At 59.8% G+C, this 15,872-nt stretch overlaps 1 protein-coding gene across 1 annotated transcript; it reads right to left on the reverse strand.

Annotated features, from left to right (window-relative positions):
* Positions 1 to 276: 276 nt before the first annotated feature.
* On the reverse strand, positions 277 to 14,088 carry TFIP11 (tuftelin interacting protein 11). Its single transcript, XM_062182660.1, has 13 exons — positions 13,998 to 14,088; positions 12,389 to 12,606; positions 9,705 to 9,858; positions 9,303 to 9,459; positions 7,461 to 7,588; positions 6,011 to 6,163; positions 4,529 to 5,056; positions 4,313 to 4,419; positions 3,618 to 3,786; positions 2,944 to 3,187; positions 2,377 to 2,519; positions 1,889 to 2,054; positions 277 to 632 (listed from the first exon to the last, which is right to left on the reverse strand). Exons 2-13 carry the CDS (start codon positions 12,595 to 12,597, stop codon positions 277 to 279), a joined length of 2,514 nt encoding a protein of 837 aa, XP_062038644.1. The 5' UTR covers positions 12,598 to 12,606; positions 13,998 to 14,088.
* Positions 14,089 to 15,872: the final 1,784 nt, after the last annotated feature.

Consider the following 15,872-nt stretch of genomic DNA (forward strand, 5'->3'; position numbering starts at 1 on the left):
CACGCGGTGTGAGCGGAGGGACACGCTGCCAGGGACCACAAGGCTGGCCGCCGTGAAGGGCAGGCCGAGGGCCCCTTTCTTGGCAACGGGCTGCATTTCAGAGAGAGGAACAGGAAGTGCCTCCACAGGGCCGTCCGATTTCGAGGACGCCACGGCGTGTGAGAACAGATGAGGCACATGTAAGGCAGCGTGGCCGTGTCTTCTGTCCTGGAACAGGCACGGTGCACAGTGTCTGTGACTACAGAAGGCACCCTTCCTGGGGCACTCGCACGCCGCCTACTTGGCCATGTCGATCAGGCTCTGCAGCGAGGTGGGCACCCAGGTCTTCTCGCCCTGCACGAAGACCACCCCGCGGTCGATGTAGATCACAATGCGGCCAAAGGTGTAGAGCTGCTTCCCCTCGTGCCGCTTCCCGATGACGGGCATGAAGACGATGTTGTGCTCCTCGGCCTTGGTCTCGATGAGGTCCTTAAAGTTCATGGGCACCGAGCTGGCAGCCGCGCCGATGCCCCGCTGCGCCATGTTCTCGGCCTCGCGGCGCTCCTGCATGGCCTCGTACTGGAAGTCCTTCCTCCGCTCCGTGTGGGTGAGGTAGGCGATGTTCTCCCGCGCGCCTGGCTGCATGTAGGCGCCTGCGGAGAGGGGGAGGCGGTCAGGAGCCGACACCCTGGCCTGGGGGTGCCACAGCGCCTGGGACTCACAAGGGCACTGAAGTACCACCACACACACATACAAGATGGGCAGCTGGCTGTCATCACGTAGACTGCTAATATCAAAGAACCAGAGATTATGGGCTGTCCTGCATAAAAATGGGCTTTAGCCTTTCAGGGCTGGAAACCTTGGCAGTCATTCCCATCTTCCTTTGTGGTTTCCACTCTGCTCTGCCAAACACGCACCACCATCCAGGACCCTGAGAACCCTGGCCCACCCTGCTGTGTTTTTAACCCACTCCTACAGGGCCCTGCCTTGGGAGAATTTCACATGTGTTGGGGCAGCAGAGACGTGGGTGTTTAAGGGGTAAGGCGGGACCACAATGCCAGGTGTTGGGGGGCACCGACAGGGAGCAGTCCTGGGAACATGGGGCCGGGCGGCTGGGGGAGTTCCTGGAGAGCACGGAAATGGACACAGCCCTTGATGGTCTGGGGAGGCATAAGAAGTGGACACGTGGCTGCCTCATTAAACACAGTGTGTATTTACGTAAGCTACAGCTCCACGTGTTTGCATGTAATAAGCTAGAGGTAAAGACGCTGCAGGCCCAGCTGCCACCCTCGAGCTGGGCGACCCTGCACAGCTCTGGCCTCACTGAGCGTGTGTGTGAAAGACTCGTGTCCCAATTCACTGCTGGGAGTCGGCGAGCTGGCTGTCAGATGTCGGCCTGCTGTAACACGAGCCGGGCTGACACACGCTCTTAAATGTGGGCCTGCATACCTTCACCTGGGATCTAACACGGGACCGACCTGGAACCAGGCAGCTCTGCCCGAGATGCCAAAGCCACACATACTCCTACCCCCTGCTGAGCACCCTGCACAAACGAGCTCACCGAAGCCCCACTGTAACCAAGTAGGCGTTACTGTTCTCAGTAATGACCGTGGGACTGAGGCTAAGTGAAGCTCCCACCAAGCATCAGCCTGTCTGTCCCAGGCCCCGCCCAGGACTGGCTGGGAGAGAGGGCTTGTCAGGGGCTTACACTGCCCTGAGTTAGACCCACATCGTCCTGGTCCTGCTCGTCTCCACTCAGGGAGACGCCCCTCCTGGTCTCGGCGGGGGTGGGCAGTGTGTGCAGGAAGGAACAGTGACCTGGGGTTCGGGCAGCCTACGGGACCAGAAAACCAGGTGTGCGCCGCCTGTGCGCTCAGAAACCTGCACAGGGCCAGGAGCCTTCGCTTACCAACGTTCGAGGACACCGCCCTGTTCATGATGTCAAGGGCTTCGTTGAATTTGTCCTTGATGGACGGATGCGCCAGCACCTGGTCTGAGAACATGGACTTCCAGCCCAGGTACCACTTGGTGATCTCCTCGTAGTTTGGGCTGTTACTGAGCCAGGAGCACAGCACCTGCCGAGAAGAAACAGGAAACTTGGATCCAGAGGGGCAAACCAATGGGGCAGAATTAACAAAAGGGAGCTGGTTCTGATGGGATCCTGGCCCTGTGAGCTGTGGGAGCCGAACAGCCTGGAACACGAGAGTGTGGCTGGGGAAGTCAGACTGGCAACTCCGTGTCCTGGCCACCGTGTCCATCCTCCTGCGGGGCCACAGTCCCCGTGGCGCTGCTAAGAGCAGCAGCCATGACTCCATTCACTCAGCCCCACCTCAGCCCACGGTGCCCTGAGCCAGGCCTGCATGGAAAGGCAGTGCTGTCCCCGGCCCGAGCACGCACCTGCAGCCACTTGGGGAAGAAGTGCTTCTCAAGGAGCCCCACGAGGCTGGAGACGGAGATCATGCCCTCCCAGTCGATCACCCAGTAGAAGGCATCCATGTGCTGCTGGTGGGGGTTGATGACCAACTCGCCCAGACACATTCCTGCAAGAGAAAGCCTGGCTCGGAGGGGGCTCGGCTCCTGCGAGGCCGCAGCAGCCACAGGGTGAATCCCCACCAAGCTGCCCGGCCGACCATTCCCAAAGATCACTTTGAAGCCTTGATGTAACAATTCTTAAAAGGCGTCTTCTCTAACCCAGAACAAACTCCTATTTAGCATGAAATCCCACAAAAGCTTGAGAACACCAACGGCCCAGCCCAGGCCAGCTGCTCGGGACATGCACAAGGCACCCCGAGTCCAGCGCCGCCCCTGCAGACACGGCAGACGACCCCGCGAGGTTACGTTCGGCCCCTGCGCACACAGCACAGTTCTCACAACGAGAAATAACGTGTGCTATGCATTTCCACGCACTCAGAGGCCAGGGCCGCAAAGCCACCAGACACAGAGGTGTGTGGCCCGCGTCCTCACCCAGCTTGGGCACTATGTTCTTGACCATGAAGGCCTCCCAGGAGCCGGGGGTGAAGACGTCCTTCCAGGGCTGCAGGATGAGCTTGGCAGAGGAGTCGCTGGGGTGCCACTTCTGCAGCGCACTGGACAGCTTGCTGCGGATGGGCGAATAGAGCGGCTCCAGCCGGGCCTGCATGAGCGGCAGCCACGGGTGGATCCAGGAGTGGATGGGGACGGTGTCCGTCAGTGGGTTCCAGTTCTCCACCTGCGGATGAGTGGGGAGACACGCTTCAGAGAGTGTGGGGCGGCTGTCTGACACCGGCAGACTTAAAGGCAAGCGCTGGTCCTGGGGGAGGAGGCCTGGCACTCTCCTGGCCAAGGCCCAAAGCCTTTGCCTGTGGATGGAGGACATGGTCTCTCATGGGCAACTCTGTTTCCCCAGAGACGCTGCTGACCCAAACACACACGGCCATGCAGCTGTGATAACTCTGATGATGGCACAGTTCTAACTGGGCAGGATGGGCAGAAAGCAGTGCCCCGGCAGGGGGTGTGGGGGCAAAGCGGAGAAGTGGGCCAGGCTAACAGCGCAGACGATAGCCGCGCCGGCAGGGCCTGCTCAGTCCACACGTCCCCACGGCGCCGAGGTAATGAGCAGAGATGCTGGCAAGCCCCCTGGGCACCGGCGAGGGCCTCACCTCCTTCTGCAGCTTGGGGAAGATGAGCTGGTCCAGGATGTTATCCAGGATCCACACGGGGATGATGTGCACCCAGCTGTCCAGGAAGTCCACCATCGGGTCACAGTTCCGCGGCTGCCACTGGTTGACTATGTTTCGGACAAAAGGCATCCAGACCTCCCATATCAGCCTGTGGGGAGAGGCGGGGCGGGCGGTGAAGCGCTCGGGACACTCGTCACCACCCACCCCCAGGAGAAGGGAGAAGACCCAGCAGGGAAAGCTGGTAGCCCCAGGAAACCGCGCTGGTCGGCTGGGCCCGCCTCTGGGCGCTCTCCGGCTGTCTTCACCTCCTCGTGTCCTCGGGGATGTCTGCCGCCGGGCAGGGCAGCTTCAGGACCACAGGGCCCCCACAGGCCACCTTCCCCCCAGGCCCCCTCCCCAGAGCTGACATCTGTCTCCGGGTCACAGCTTAAATGGTGCCCCTCTGGGGGAGGGGCTGGCCCCTGCTCCTCCGTCACTGGGAACAGTAAGCACCCTAGGTCTGCACTTCCCCATCTGCCCTCCGCCCTGTGCGCTGGACTGCAGATGGGGGCTGCTCCTGAGTGCGCCCAGCACCTGGCACACGCGTTGACCCAAAGCCAGCTGAATTTGTCGACGCTCCTGGGCCCCTGGGCCCCCGGGCCAGCAGCAGGAGCGCGGAGCCCCGCCCGCAGTACCTGTGGAAGGCGTCCGCCGAGAGGTCCTGCCCGCCGTGGGACAGGAGCTGGTCATTCTCCAGGAGGCTTTTCCACTTGGAGATGATCTCGGTGCCGTACGTGCAGTCCTAGGAGGAGGGAGCAGCTGAGGGGCAGGGCCAAGCCGACCCTGGCCCTCGGCCCGGCCTCCCCACACGAGGGCGAGGGTGGGCAAGGCTGGGCTCCATGGCGACTCACCTTGAGGGGGTCCCAGTCCTTGAAGTAGTCCTTCATGAGCGGGTAGACGATGGCCACGGCGAGGTCCACGCGGTCGGACATCCGGTACTCCTCGTAGTACTTGTCCTGCAGGGTCTGGAAGACGCGGGCGCACTCGTCCAGCGTGAGCGGGTTGCTGCAGGCCGGCTGCAGGCGCCGCGCGCACTGCTCCACCAGCTCCAGCACCTTGCTGAGGTTGGCGATGGCGCGCTCCTCGTGCTCCAGCACCTCGGCCATCTTGTCGAGCTCGTGCGACAGGTTCACCACCATGTCCCGCTCGTACTGCAGCTGCCGGTCATTCTGGATGATCTCCTGCTCCGTGAGCTCGATCAGCAGCTGCAGGTTGTGCTCCAGCTCGGGCAGCGCGAAGCCCGGGGCCCTGGCCTCCTTGCCCGGCGTGGGCAGCGGCTGGGCCTGCAGGGGCAGCCCCTCGTCGGGCACGCTGTGCTTGTGGCTGATCTGGCTGTAGCTGTAGTAGACCTTCTGCTCCCGGCCCGTCATGTCTATGACCTGGGGGGACGGGGGAGGCAGAGGGGCGTGGGTCAGCATGTGGCTAAGCCTGGCCGAGTGTGAGAGCCACGCTGCTCGGCAGAGCCGGAGCGGGCAGTGTTTGACAAAGTGGGGTCCGCGCGGTACGAGACTGAGGAGACTCGGGGACAAAAGGAACGACGCAGCGAGCGGTTCTAGCCTGCATCCCTTTGGACAAGCTGGACAGAGGATTCTTGGGAAGCTGAGGAAATTTCAATAGCAACTGAGTACCGGTGATGCAAAAGTGATCTGATTGGAAAAGTAGAGGCTGTACTGTGTCACACTAGGCCCCGATGGCAGCAGGCAGTAAAACATCTCACTCTGCTGAAACACACACGTGCGCATGGAAGCATCGAGAAATATGGACAGGGATGTGCGGTAAGGAGTTAGCACCTGCTCACGTTAGGTCAGGCACTCCCTGCGGCGGTTCAACTGCTACCTGGGACGCCCTCATCTCCTACTCAGAGTGTCTGAATTCCAGTCCAGGTTCTGATTCCAATTCTAGCTTCCAGCTAATGCACTGTGTAAGGGGGGGGGGGGGGGGGGCGTGACCTGGGTCACCACCACTGTGTGTGATGGAGGCATGACCTGGGTCACCCCACTGTGTGATGGGGGTGTGACCAAGGTCACCACGACTGTGTATGATGAGGATGTGACCTGGGTCACCACTGCTGTGACGGGGATGTGACCAAGGTCATCACCCCTTGCCATGAGGAACGACTGACGGAGTGTAACTGGATGATCATACTAAACCTAGAGTAACAGAGCAGCGTGGCGCTGTCACGGGCCACAGCAGGAGCACCACTGTCTCCACGCATGAGGCCCCGAAGCCCCAGGGAAGCTCAGGCACAGGCAGTGCGGGGCGGCCTCTGGGCTGTGGGACTGCTTTCTGCGGTTCTGAGCAAGCCCTGAACCCGATGTCCGGAGCCCCCGTACCTTGACCTGCGAAATCTCCTTCTGGGGAGCACTGAGTTTCTTGCTGACCCTGCCCTTGGCCTTCAGCTCTTCCACCGTCTTGTAGGAGTATTTGGGCTTCTTCTTGCTTCCGCTGGGGTCTTTCCGCCACTGGCTCAGCTCCTTCTGAAACTCCTAAACCCCAAGGAAACACTGGTCACCCAGGAAACGGCACTTCCCACAGCCTGTGGGACGAAGACCACTGACGCCACGGGTCAGCCTCTCTCGTTCACCCCACCTCCACACCAAGGCTGTGACGCTGCAGCCACCCAGCCTCCTACAGACAAGAGGCTCGGGAGGTGGGGCAGCAGCCCCACGCTGCCGGGACAAACAGACCTAAAGGCCCCCTCCGCTGGGCATCACTGTGGGCAGGCTCTGCTGGTGTGAAACTGAGCGCGTGTGGAACTCAGAAATGCAACAGAAAGGACCTCAGTCAGGAGTACCCCAAGCCTCGGTTCTGATTAAAATGATAAGCAAGTCTCAAGGTGAGAATCCCTCTGCAGGGAGAGCTGGAGTGAGGAAGCAAACCGGCCTGTGGACGGCACAGCGCCGCCCTCAGAAGCTGACGGCGTGGCTGTCCCTCCACTTTTCTCACGCTGGTTTGCACACGTAATTTATTTTCTCAGACACTGTCTGGACGTCTGCTGGCTTTGGGGGAATCAGATCAGGCAATCCGGAGCTCGTGTTGTCACGGCAACGAGTGCCTAGCGCCGAAAACAAACAGCAGCCTTCCACGATCCTCAGCTGTGTGCCCGAGTCCCCACCACCCCCTACAGCCTGGCACCTGGCTCGTGGCGTGCACTCCGGTCAGCTCTGAAGCCTGAGAGCCCGACTCAGACCTGTCGCTTCCACACTGTGCAGCGTCTCCTTGCTCACGAGGAGGCCGGTGACGACACGAGCGAGGGGCTCCCCAGCGGTGCCTGCTTTCCCACTCTCCGTGGAGAGCCGCCCCACCCCTTCTGTGAGCAGCAGAGCTGCCAGCAGGTGGCTCCTCCTGCAGTCTGGGTGAAACCCAAATGCCCCCAACCCCCGCCCCACCCCCGTTTCCCTCCCTGCACCTGCACCTGCGCCGCCCTCCTGCTACAGGTCTCCACGGTGTTGTCGTCACCAAGCTCAAGCTCCTCCGCCACACCTCCGGCCTCCACCTGCCCCGTGGCCGGGCCCTCTCCTGAGCCACATCTCAGTGGGCCTCCTTCCTTCCGTTCCAGCCTGTGCGGTACACTTGGGCCACGCCCCTTCCCTGCCCCCACCTGTCACCTCGGCATCTCCCAGCACAGCCTGCATCCCTAAGCACGTGGAGCCGCTGGCTTATTGTGTGTCTCCGTCCAACGGGCTCGAAGCCTGGCCTGGCAGACAGCACGAGGCCTGACAGAATGCAGGAGCAGACGGCCACCCGCCACGGCACAGGACACCGAGGCCTGCCTTCGCTCACCTCCTCGGCTTCCTCTTCTGAGTCCACCACGGGGAAGTCCTGCAGGGACTGCGTGGTCCGCTCCGAGCCGTAGGCCCCCACAGCTCCCTTGCCCTTCCTCTGTTTGGCTTCGATGGGGTTTATGATGCCTGTTGAATGTCAGAAGACAGAGAGAGCTCAGACGGCAGCAATTCGTGTGAATAACCCACTCGGGACGTCACGCGGCCTTGCCCTCAACAGACAGCCCTGCCCTGCCCTGCCCAGGCCCAGGCCGTTGGAAACATCCAGTACTCATGCAATCACACAACAGCCTGCTGACCTCATGTAACTCATGTCTCGACCACAGGCTTGTACCGTGGACGGGAGAAAGCACAAATTACTTATCACAGAGAGCGCTGGCACACTCGATTCCCCACTTCACTCCTCTGGAAGCTTCCATCAGGCAAAGTGCAGGGGTTCAGGGGACTCTGACTGAAGTACAGGTGTACTTCATTGAGATGTGGCATTTATTTATGTAAATGACAGAGAATGACACATCTTCCACCCACTGGCTTACTCCCCAGTTGACTGCAACGGCTAAGGCAGGGCCAGGCCAAGGCCAGGAGCCTGAAACTCCACCTGGGTCTCACACGTGGATGGCAGGGGCCCAGGGACTTGGGTCACCTTTTGCAGCTTTCCCAGGCACATTGGCAGAGAGCTGGGCTGGAAGTGGAGCAGCCAGGACACGTGGGATGCCAGTGTTGCAAGCAGAGGCGTAAGCCTGCTCCACAACGGCGGCCCAAGACGCCACCCCTACTGCACTTCGTAGCTGAGGGCCCTACATTTAGCTTTTCAGAAACACACTGAAGCCCCAGAAATACTCGTGCAGGTTGTTTCCCTCCTAAAATGATTTGCAGACAGGATTACAACTTTTCAAAAACTGCTCCCCTCCTCGCTTCCCACCTAGCGCTGGGGAAGTCTCACTCTTCCTCCCAGTCACCAGCCCTGTCACTCACGCTCGTGTTCTCAACACAACACGGATTTACGCCAGCTACTAAGAAGAGACTGGAATCGGAACCACAGGCTTCACTCTTAATTACAGCCTTCGGTCACTGCCCAGGGGAAAAGTTCTTGCAGGAAGAATCCAACTGCTTATTAGGGTGGCTGTGCAACCCAGGAACTGCGAACGTGCGACGGGCTGCGTCACAGTGGGGCGGGCTGCGCACCTGCGCTACAGGCCGCGTCGCAGTGGGCCGGGCTGCGCACCTGCGCTACAGGCCGCGTCGCAGTGGGCCGGGCTGCGCACCTGCGCTACAGGCCGCGTCGCAGTGGGCCGGGCTGCGCACCTGCGCTACAGGCCGCGTCGCAGTGGGCCGGGCTGCGCACCTGCGCTACAGGCCGCGTCGCAGTGGGCCGGGCTGCGCACCTGCGCTACAGGCCGCGTCGCAGTGGGCCGGGCTGCGAACCTGCGCTACAGGCCGCGTCGCAGTGGGCCGGGCTGCGAACCTGCGCTACAGGCCGCGTCACAGTGGGGCGGGCTGCGCACCTGCGCTACAGGCCACGTCACAGTAGGGCGGGCTGCGCACCTGCGCTACAGGCCGTGTCGCAGTGGGGCGTCTCAGGGCTGACCCAGCAAACCACTTCAGGCAGAATCCAAGGTTCTAGGCGGATTTTTAAATGCTGGCAACCCATTCACTTTTCCGAAACACGGGTCAGGCCGACACGGAACACTGTCTGCACCCTGCACCCCTTCTCCTCCCGCTAGGACGCGTGCTGTGTCTAGGGCGAGTTTTGATAAGGAGAGGGCGCTGAGAGCAGCGCGCCCTGTGCCGGCGGAGCCGAGGAAAGCCGAGACACAGCAGTGCCCGCCACGGGGCGCGGTACCTTGTGCGTTCTTCCCGAGGCCCCTGCCGGGCACGTAGCCCATCTTCTGAAGAAGCTTCTGCCCAATCCCTTTCGTGTGCCTTTCCCAGCTGCCGAAGTCCATGAACGACTTGGTTCCTCCTGCAAAGCCTTTCTGGCTGGGCTTAAAATTGCCACCCTGCAAAGAACAAAGGCCAGGGCTCAACTGCAGGGAAAAGGAGAAAGCAGCACAGCCTGAGGCAGCCTGGCCCTGGGGAAGCGGCCCGGCAGTTACAGGGCACCGGGGGAGGTGCCTGCGCCCTGCCAGGATGCAGAGACGCGGCGCGCCCACGCCTCACGCACCTGCGGCCACAGAAACCCACGTGACCAGGTCCCCCTGCCAGGAGACGCCACCGCGACCCAGCCCCACGACGGAGACTCTACCGTCTTCAACTTCTTGGGCCCCAGATCCTTCGGAAGCTCCTCCTGCTTCCCAGGCTTCTCTTCGTCCTCAGAGTCGTCCAGCTCCGCCTCCTCCGCCGCCCCCTTCTTGAGGCCGGCGCTGATGAAGTTGACCGGCGCAGAGTAGTCCCGGGGGCTGTGGGCAGACACGGAGACCGGGGTGAAGGCCCCTCCACAGCCGCCCTGCCAGACCCTGGCCTGTGCTAGGAGGTGGCCCCACGGAATGCCTCTGAGGAGCAAAGTCTACCTCAGAAAGTCCATGGCAAGGGGGAATTCAGGGAAAAGTTTATTTTCACATACACACACACACACAAAAACCCTGAAATGTATGCATAATTCTTATAATATTAATTTTCCATGAATATTTTCCATCTCCTCATATATCAGAATATCAACATTGCTTAAAAGGATTTATTTATCTGTTTAAAGGCAGAGTTACAGAGAAAGAGACACAGAGAGAGATCTTCTATCTGCTGGTTCCCTTCCTAGATGGCCCCAACAGCCAAGCCAAAGCCAGGAGTTTCACTTGTATCTCCCACATGGGTGGCAGGGACCCAAGTACTTAGGCCATCTGCTGCTGCTTTCCCAAACACATCAGCAGGGAGCTGGATCAGAAGTGCAGCAGCCAGGAGTTGAACTGGCGCCCATATGGGATGCTGGTGTCGCAGGCCGTGGCTTAACCTGCTGTACCATAACTGCTGGCCCTAACACTTAACATTTTTTAAACTGACATGTTCAATTCAGATCTATCACTAAAGAGTTCACAATGCCGATGCAGAGCTTATTATAAATTCCAAACATGCAGAGTGGGTGTCTGGTCCAGTGGTTAAGATGGCTGCATCCCACACCGGAGAGCTGGGTGTGCTGATCACTCCCAGTTCCAGATTCCAGCTTCCTGCTAGTGCAGCTCCTAGAAGGCAACAGTGCCCAGAGTTCCAGTCCTTTCACCCTGCGGGAGACCGGGACTGAGTTCCTCACAGCTGGCCTGTGCCTGGCCCAACTCCTGGTCATTACAGGCACTGGGGAGTCAAGCAGAGGAAGGCAGCTCTCTCTGTGCATCTCTGCCTTGCAAAGAAAAAAAAAAATTAAAGAAAATAAAAGTTTGTCCTATAAGTAAAAAACTAATCCAATTTTCATTTTACATTAAAAAATTAATTTAGCTCAAAAAGCATTTGTTCCAAATACTATTTTAAGTACAAAATCAAGAGTAGAAACTTTGATAAAGTCATAAGTGAAATCCAAGGTTATCTGAATGTAAAGTATATTAACAACTATGTTAATCAAGCTCAGAAGCAGTTCATATCCACTGTGTATATGAGAATGAAAACTAAGATAGAAAGCATAGGAGAGAACTGTGACTGAGCTGTGCTCTGTGAGCCTGACCTAGAACACTAGGACACAGCTGTGACTGAGCTGTGCTCTGTGACCCTGACCTAGAACACTAGGACACAGCTGTGACTGAGCTGTGCTCTGTGAACCCCGACTTCTTCCGAGCAGCCTTCACAACTAGCCGCTAACCTCAGGAGCCCTCCTCTGTTAGCTAAAGCTCATTTATTTCCACTGTTTACTTAAAGGAACAGAGTGGGCAGAAAATCCAAGGAAAACCCTAGGCAATACTACAAAATGGGGTAAGCCTTACAAAACGACCAGCCGCGTCACTCAACATCCCCAGGGCAGTGTGCACCGAGGGACCTTTTCCCTAAAAGACGCAGTATCTGGCGCCCAGGAGCCCGAACTCCAGTCAGAGAGGTCCAGTTTGCAAAGCTAGCACAGCACGGGACCTCTGGCTTCAGTTCCTTAATCTGTAAAATGGGGTGAGAATGGTTCCTTTCTCCTCCCAAGACCCGGCTTGTGAAGTCCCCAGAAGCAAGCAGCCAGCGCACGTGGACTCTAACTGCAGGATGATGAATTCCTGATCCCGGACACATGGCCACCCAGTCTGAGGTCTCCCTGCCGATGCCAGGAGGCTGAGCTGACCCTCCCCCCCCAAATCTCCTGAAGCCTCCTCTGTGAAAAGGCCATGTCACAATGGGCTGGAGCCGGGGGCTGCAGCAGGGGCACAGAGGCAGCCCCGTCAGCCACACACTGGTCGAGTGGCTGCAGCCCGCACACCCGTGAAGGGGGCTTCTCAAATATAACCCCCCCAACCCTTCTCACACCATGCTCCCCTTCCTCTCGCTGCTCCAGCCCCCAAAACCTTCCTGATCCGTGTGGGTCTCCTGCAGCCCCCCACCCCGCCCCCGCCCCAAGGGCCTCTGCGTGCTCACACCTCTCCCACCACCCCGCAGCCTAGGGTTGCTTGTCCGGAAACATCCTCCCTGGCCCCCGGAAGACGTCAAGCACCCTTCCAGGCTTCTGTGCTCTCCTCCATGACCCAAATCCCGGTCCCAGAGTTCAGTGGCCCGGGCCTGTCTCCGTGCACTGGAGTCTGGCCTCCAGGAAGCCGAGCGCTGGGTCCACAGCACAAGGCCTGGACCACAGGAACTGCTTGGAAGCAGGACTGGCGGTGAAGCAGCGAACGAGCAGCACTCCGGCCTCGGGAGGAAGCTGCTGTCCCAGCCTAGGGAGTCCCTCCGGAAGGTCAGGAGAGGCGGCCACGTGTTGGGTCCTCTCCCCACCCCTCTCCTCCGTGAGACGAGGGCAAGCTGCCCCAGACCAGGCAGTACCGTTTGCCTCCGAAGCTGGGCCTCTCATCGTCCGAGTCGCGCTCCGCCCACACCCCGTAGGTGGCCTCCTCCTTGGTCTGCCAGTGGCGCTGCCGGTTGGGGTTGAACTCGTTCTGCAGATCCCAGTCGGTGATCTCGAAGTTCTCCCGCTCATCGTCGTCATCGTCCACGCGGCCTTCGCCATCCCGATACAGGTGGGACAACGACATGGCCCGTCACTGAAGGGACAGAAAGGGCACGGCGTCTGCTAGGTCCTGGGGGCAGCAGGAAGATTCTCGCTGCCCCCAGAGCTTCCTCCAAATTCAAAGTCCGTCAGGACCAGTGTTACCAGTCAATAAAGCAGAAACCGGAGGTGTAGGTTAGAAAGCGGTCGGCCCTAACACGGGTGAAACAGGAGACAAGTTCCACGGCCATGCGACTCAAGGTCACTGCCTGCCCTCACCAATGCCATAAACACCGCACACGTGCACACACACATGGATACACGCATGGACACGCAAACACACCTCCCGGCCTTCCACGCATCACTGCCTCAGAAACTGGGCGGACCTCTTCTGGGGTCCCAGATGCCACTTTTTTGCTGTAACTGTTTGGGGAAGAGGTATCGCTCCACCCCTGGCCGTCCCAGGGGGACTCCCTCGCCCCTCCCAGTATGCTTTCTGAAACATCACTTGGCAAGACTCAGAGACGCCTGCTCTTCCAAAACACGGATCTCTTCCTTTGAGCCGGAAGGCTGCAGGAATTACGATTACATAATTCAGTAAGGTATCTGTGGGTCAGAATAGAGAACCCACTTCTGGGAGGTGGAGCTGTCTAAACTTGAGATCGACAGCTGTCGCGACCCTGGGCAGTGCTTTGCAAGGATTCCCTAGGAGGATGCTTAAATCGCACAACAGCTCCTCCCCAAGTCCCATCGTTAGGTTCATCATCATCATGACAGCCCCGCTAAGACCGCAGCCCGAGTTCAAACCCCACCTCCGCCAGTCGCACAGCGCCAGGCACGTCGTGCCGCACAGTGAGGGTGGCTGTGGCCTGCGTGTAGCAGGAGCGCCAAGCAGCCTTTAGGGACAGGAAGCTCGCTGCTTCCACGGGCAGCTCCGACAGCAGGCAGGCCGGGGGAGGCGGGGGAGCAGAGGGTCCCCGTGTTCTCGGGGAGGGGGTCCCAGAGACGTGGGATTACAGAATGCCGCCGCTTCCCAGGGCACGGGGCACGATATTCCCAAGAGCAGCGGCGAGTGGGGGTCCTCACTGGGCGCTCAAGCCGGCCGGGGACAACGTTGAGACCCTTCTTACAGGTACCGCCGACGCCTCCATGCAGAAAGGTAAGCAAAACGAGGTTCCAAGACGTTAAAAGCAACTTGCCCTGGGGCGCCCTGCTGGCCGGGCTCACAACCCGAAGCCAGAACTCCAACTTCTCTCTCTCCCCTGCGCTCTAGGCTTCGCGGAGGCGGCTCCGGTTCCCAACCCGGCGGCCCGAAGTGATCGCCACCGGGACCGCCCCGCGCCGGGCTCCCACACTGCTGCGGGCAAAACGGAATCCCACCCGGGCTAGGCCGAGGCCCGCCTTCCCCGACCCGAGTCCCCAGTCCCACGGCCCGGCCTCACTCACGTCTCGGAGGCGGTCCAGCGAACCAAACACGGCCTCACACTCCGCGCAGGTAGAACGCCGCTCCGGTGGCCGGAACCCGGATGTGGCTAGGCCGGCGCGCCGGAAATGACGTAGGCCACAGCGGAAGTGGCTCGCCGGTTGCCATGGCAGGGAGGCGCCACGACGGGTTTGGCGCCAGAGTGGCAGGCTGGGTAACTGAAAATGGAGAAGCCGATTGGCAGGGCCGGGAGTGATTGGAAAGTGACTTTTCGGTCGTGTGGCCCTGCTTCGCCCCGATACGCCCAGACAATGGCGACTGGTGTGGCGGGCGCTGAGCCACGTTGGCCCGACAAGCCTCCTCTGCTCTGTGATTCTAAATCTGCGACATGGGGCTGGGGCACTGGCTCAGAGGACCGCCGTGAGGAGACTGGAGGGAGCCAGGGACGTGGCGATCGACTGAGAACAGTGAAGTCAGGACGCGCCGTGGCCGGCGCACCGCGCAGGCGGGCACGGATTCCAGAGTCCCCGAGTGTTCTCGCGGGGAACAGTGGGTAGACCAGCTCACTTGCTCACTCGTGTGGTTAAAAAGGGCCGAGTGCCTGCACTCACAAAGGACTCGGTGAACAAAAGAGGCATGCCCCGGGCCCCTCCGGGGGAGCTGTCAGCGGCCGGGGACGCTGCGTGGGCCTTGAGGACACACACGTGGGTCTCGGAGCTGCAGCCTTCGCTCTGTAATCTACCCGCCGCCGTGGAGCTCGGGCGAGGCGTTGCATCTCTCTAAACCAGGGATGAGGAACCTTTTTTCTGCCAAGGGCCATGCAAAATTACCGACAAAATTAGCCTGCTGTAGGTTTATTGAAACAAATAACCTTTTTAAAAAATTTTTATTGGAAAGGCAGAGTTACAGCGACGCGGGGGGGGTGGGGGGTGGGGTGGGGCCTTCCATCCGCTGATTCACTCCCCAAATGGCTGCAACGGCCGGGGCTGGGTCTCCCGTGTGGGTGCAGGGGCCCAAGAACTTGGGCCATCTTCTGTGTCTTTCTCAGGTGCATTAGCAGGGAGCTGGAATGGAAGTAGCCAGGAAGTAGCCAGGACTCGAACCAGCGCCCATATGGGATGCCAGCACTGCAGGCAGCGTCTTACCCCCTACGCCACAGCGCCAGCCCTGGTTTATTGAATTTCCAGCCCCACCTGTGGTTGCCTTGGCAGGGCCAGAGCAAATGATTCCCCGGGCCAGCGGCTCCCCACCCCTGCTGTAAACCTGAGTTCTGTCTGCTGTGAAATGGTTGAGGAGTGAGTGAGCTGAGACATGGTGGGGCTGAGGAAGCGCCGTCAGTGTCGGCGTGTGGTCTCTCTCCCTCCTGTGCTCACACATGGAAAGACCCAAGAGGCTACTGTCACAGTGTAGAAGGAGCACTGTGCCATGAGTCAAGGCTGGGCTGTACCCTTACGCAGTCATCATGAATCAGACAGTCCAATGCAGGTTTTTCAGGGGCTTCCTGTTCTCTGCACTGCTGGGCTTGTCAGACAGCAGGTGCTCAGGAGAGAAATCAGAGTCATAGCAGAGGACCAGGTCAGGAGAAGATCTGCCAGACTGCGGGCTCCACCAGGAAACAAGGAGAAACTGAGCCAGAACCAAATCTAAGGCAGCATGGCCCTCCGTGGCCACGTTTATGGGGCTGCAGGACAGGTTGGCGCTTGTGGACTTGGGTTACCAAGTGGACCTGGCCAGGTGGCTTCTGCAGAGGGTTGAGTAAACTGTCGCAGGGTGACTCAAGGGTGTAGACCTGCAGCCACTGTGGTGACGTAGTGGATAAAGCTACCACCTGGATGCCAGCGTCCCATGTGGGTGTCAGTTGGTGTCTCTGCTGCCCCACTTCTGATCTAGCTCCCTGC

This window comes from Lepus europaeus, chromosome 23 (assembly GCF_033115175.1).
Source record: "Lepus europaeus isolate LE1 chromosome 23, mLepTim1.pri, whole genome shotgun sequence".
Lineage (NCBI taxonomy): Eukaryota > Metazoa > Chordata > Mammalia > Lagomorpha > Leporidae > Lepus > Lepus europaeus.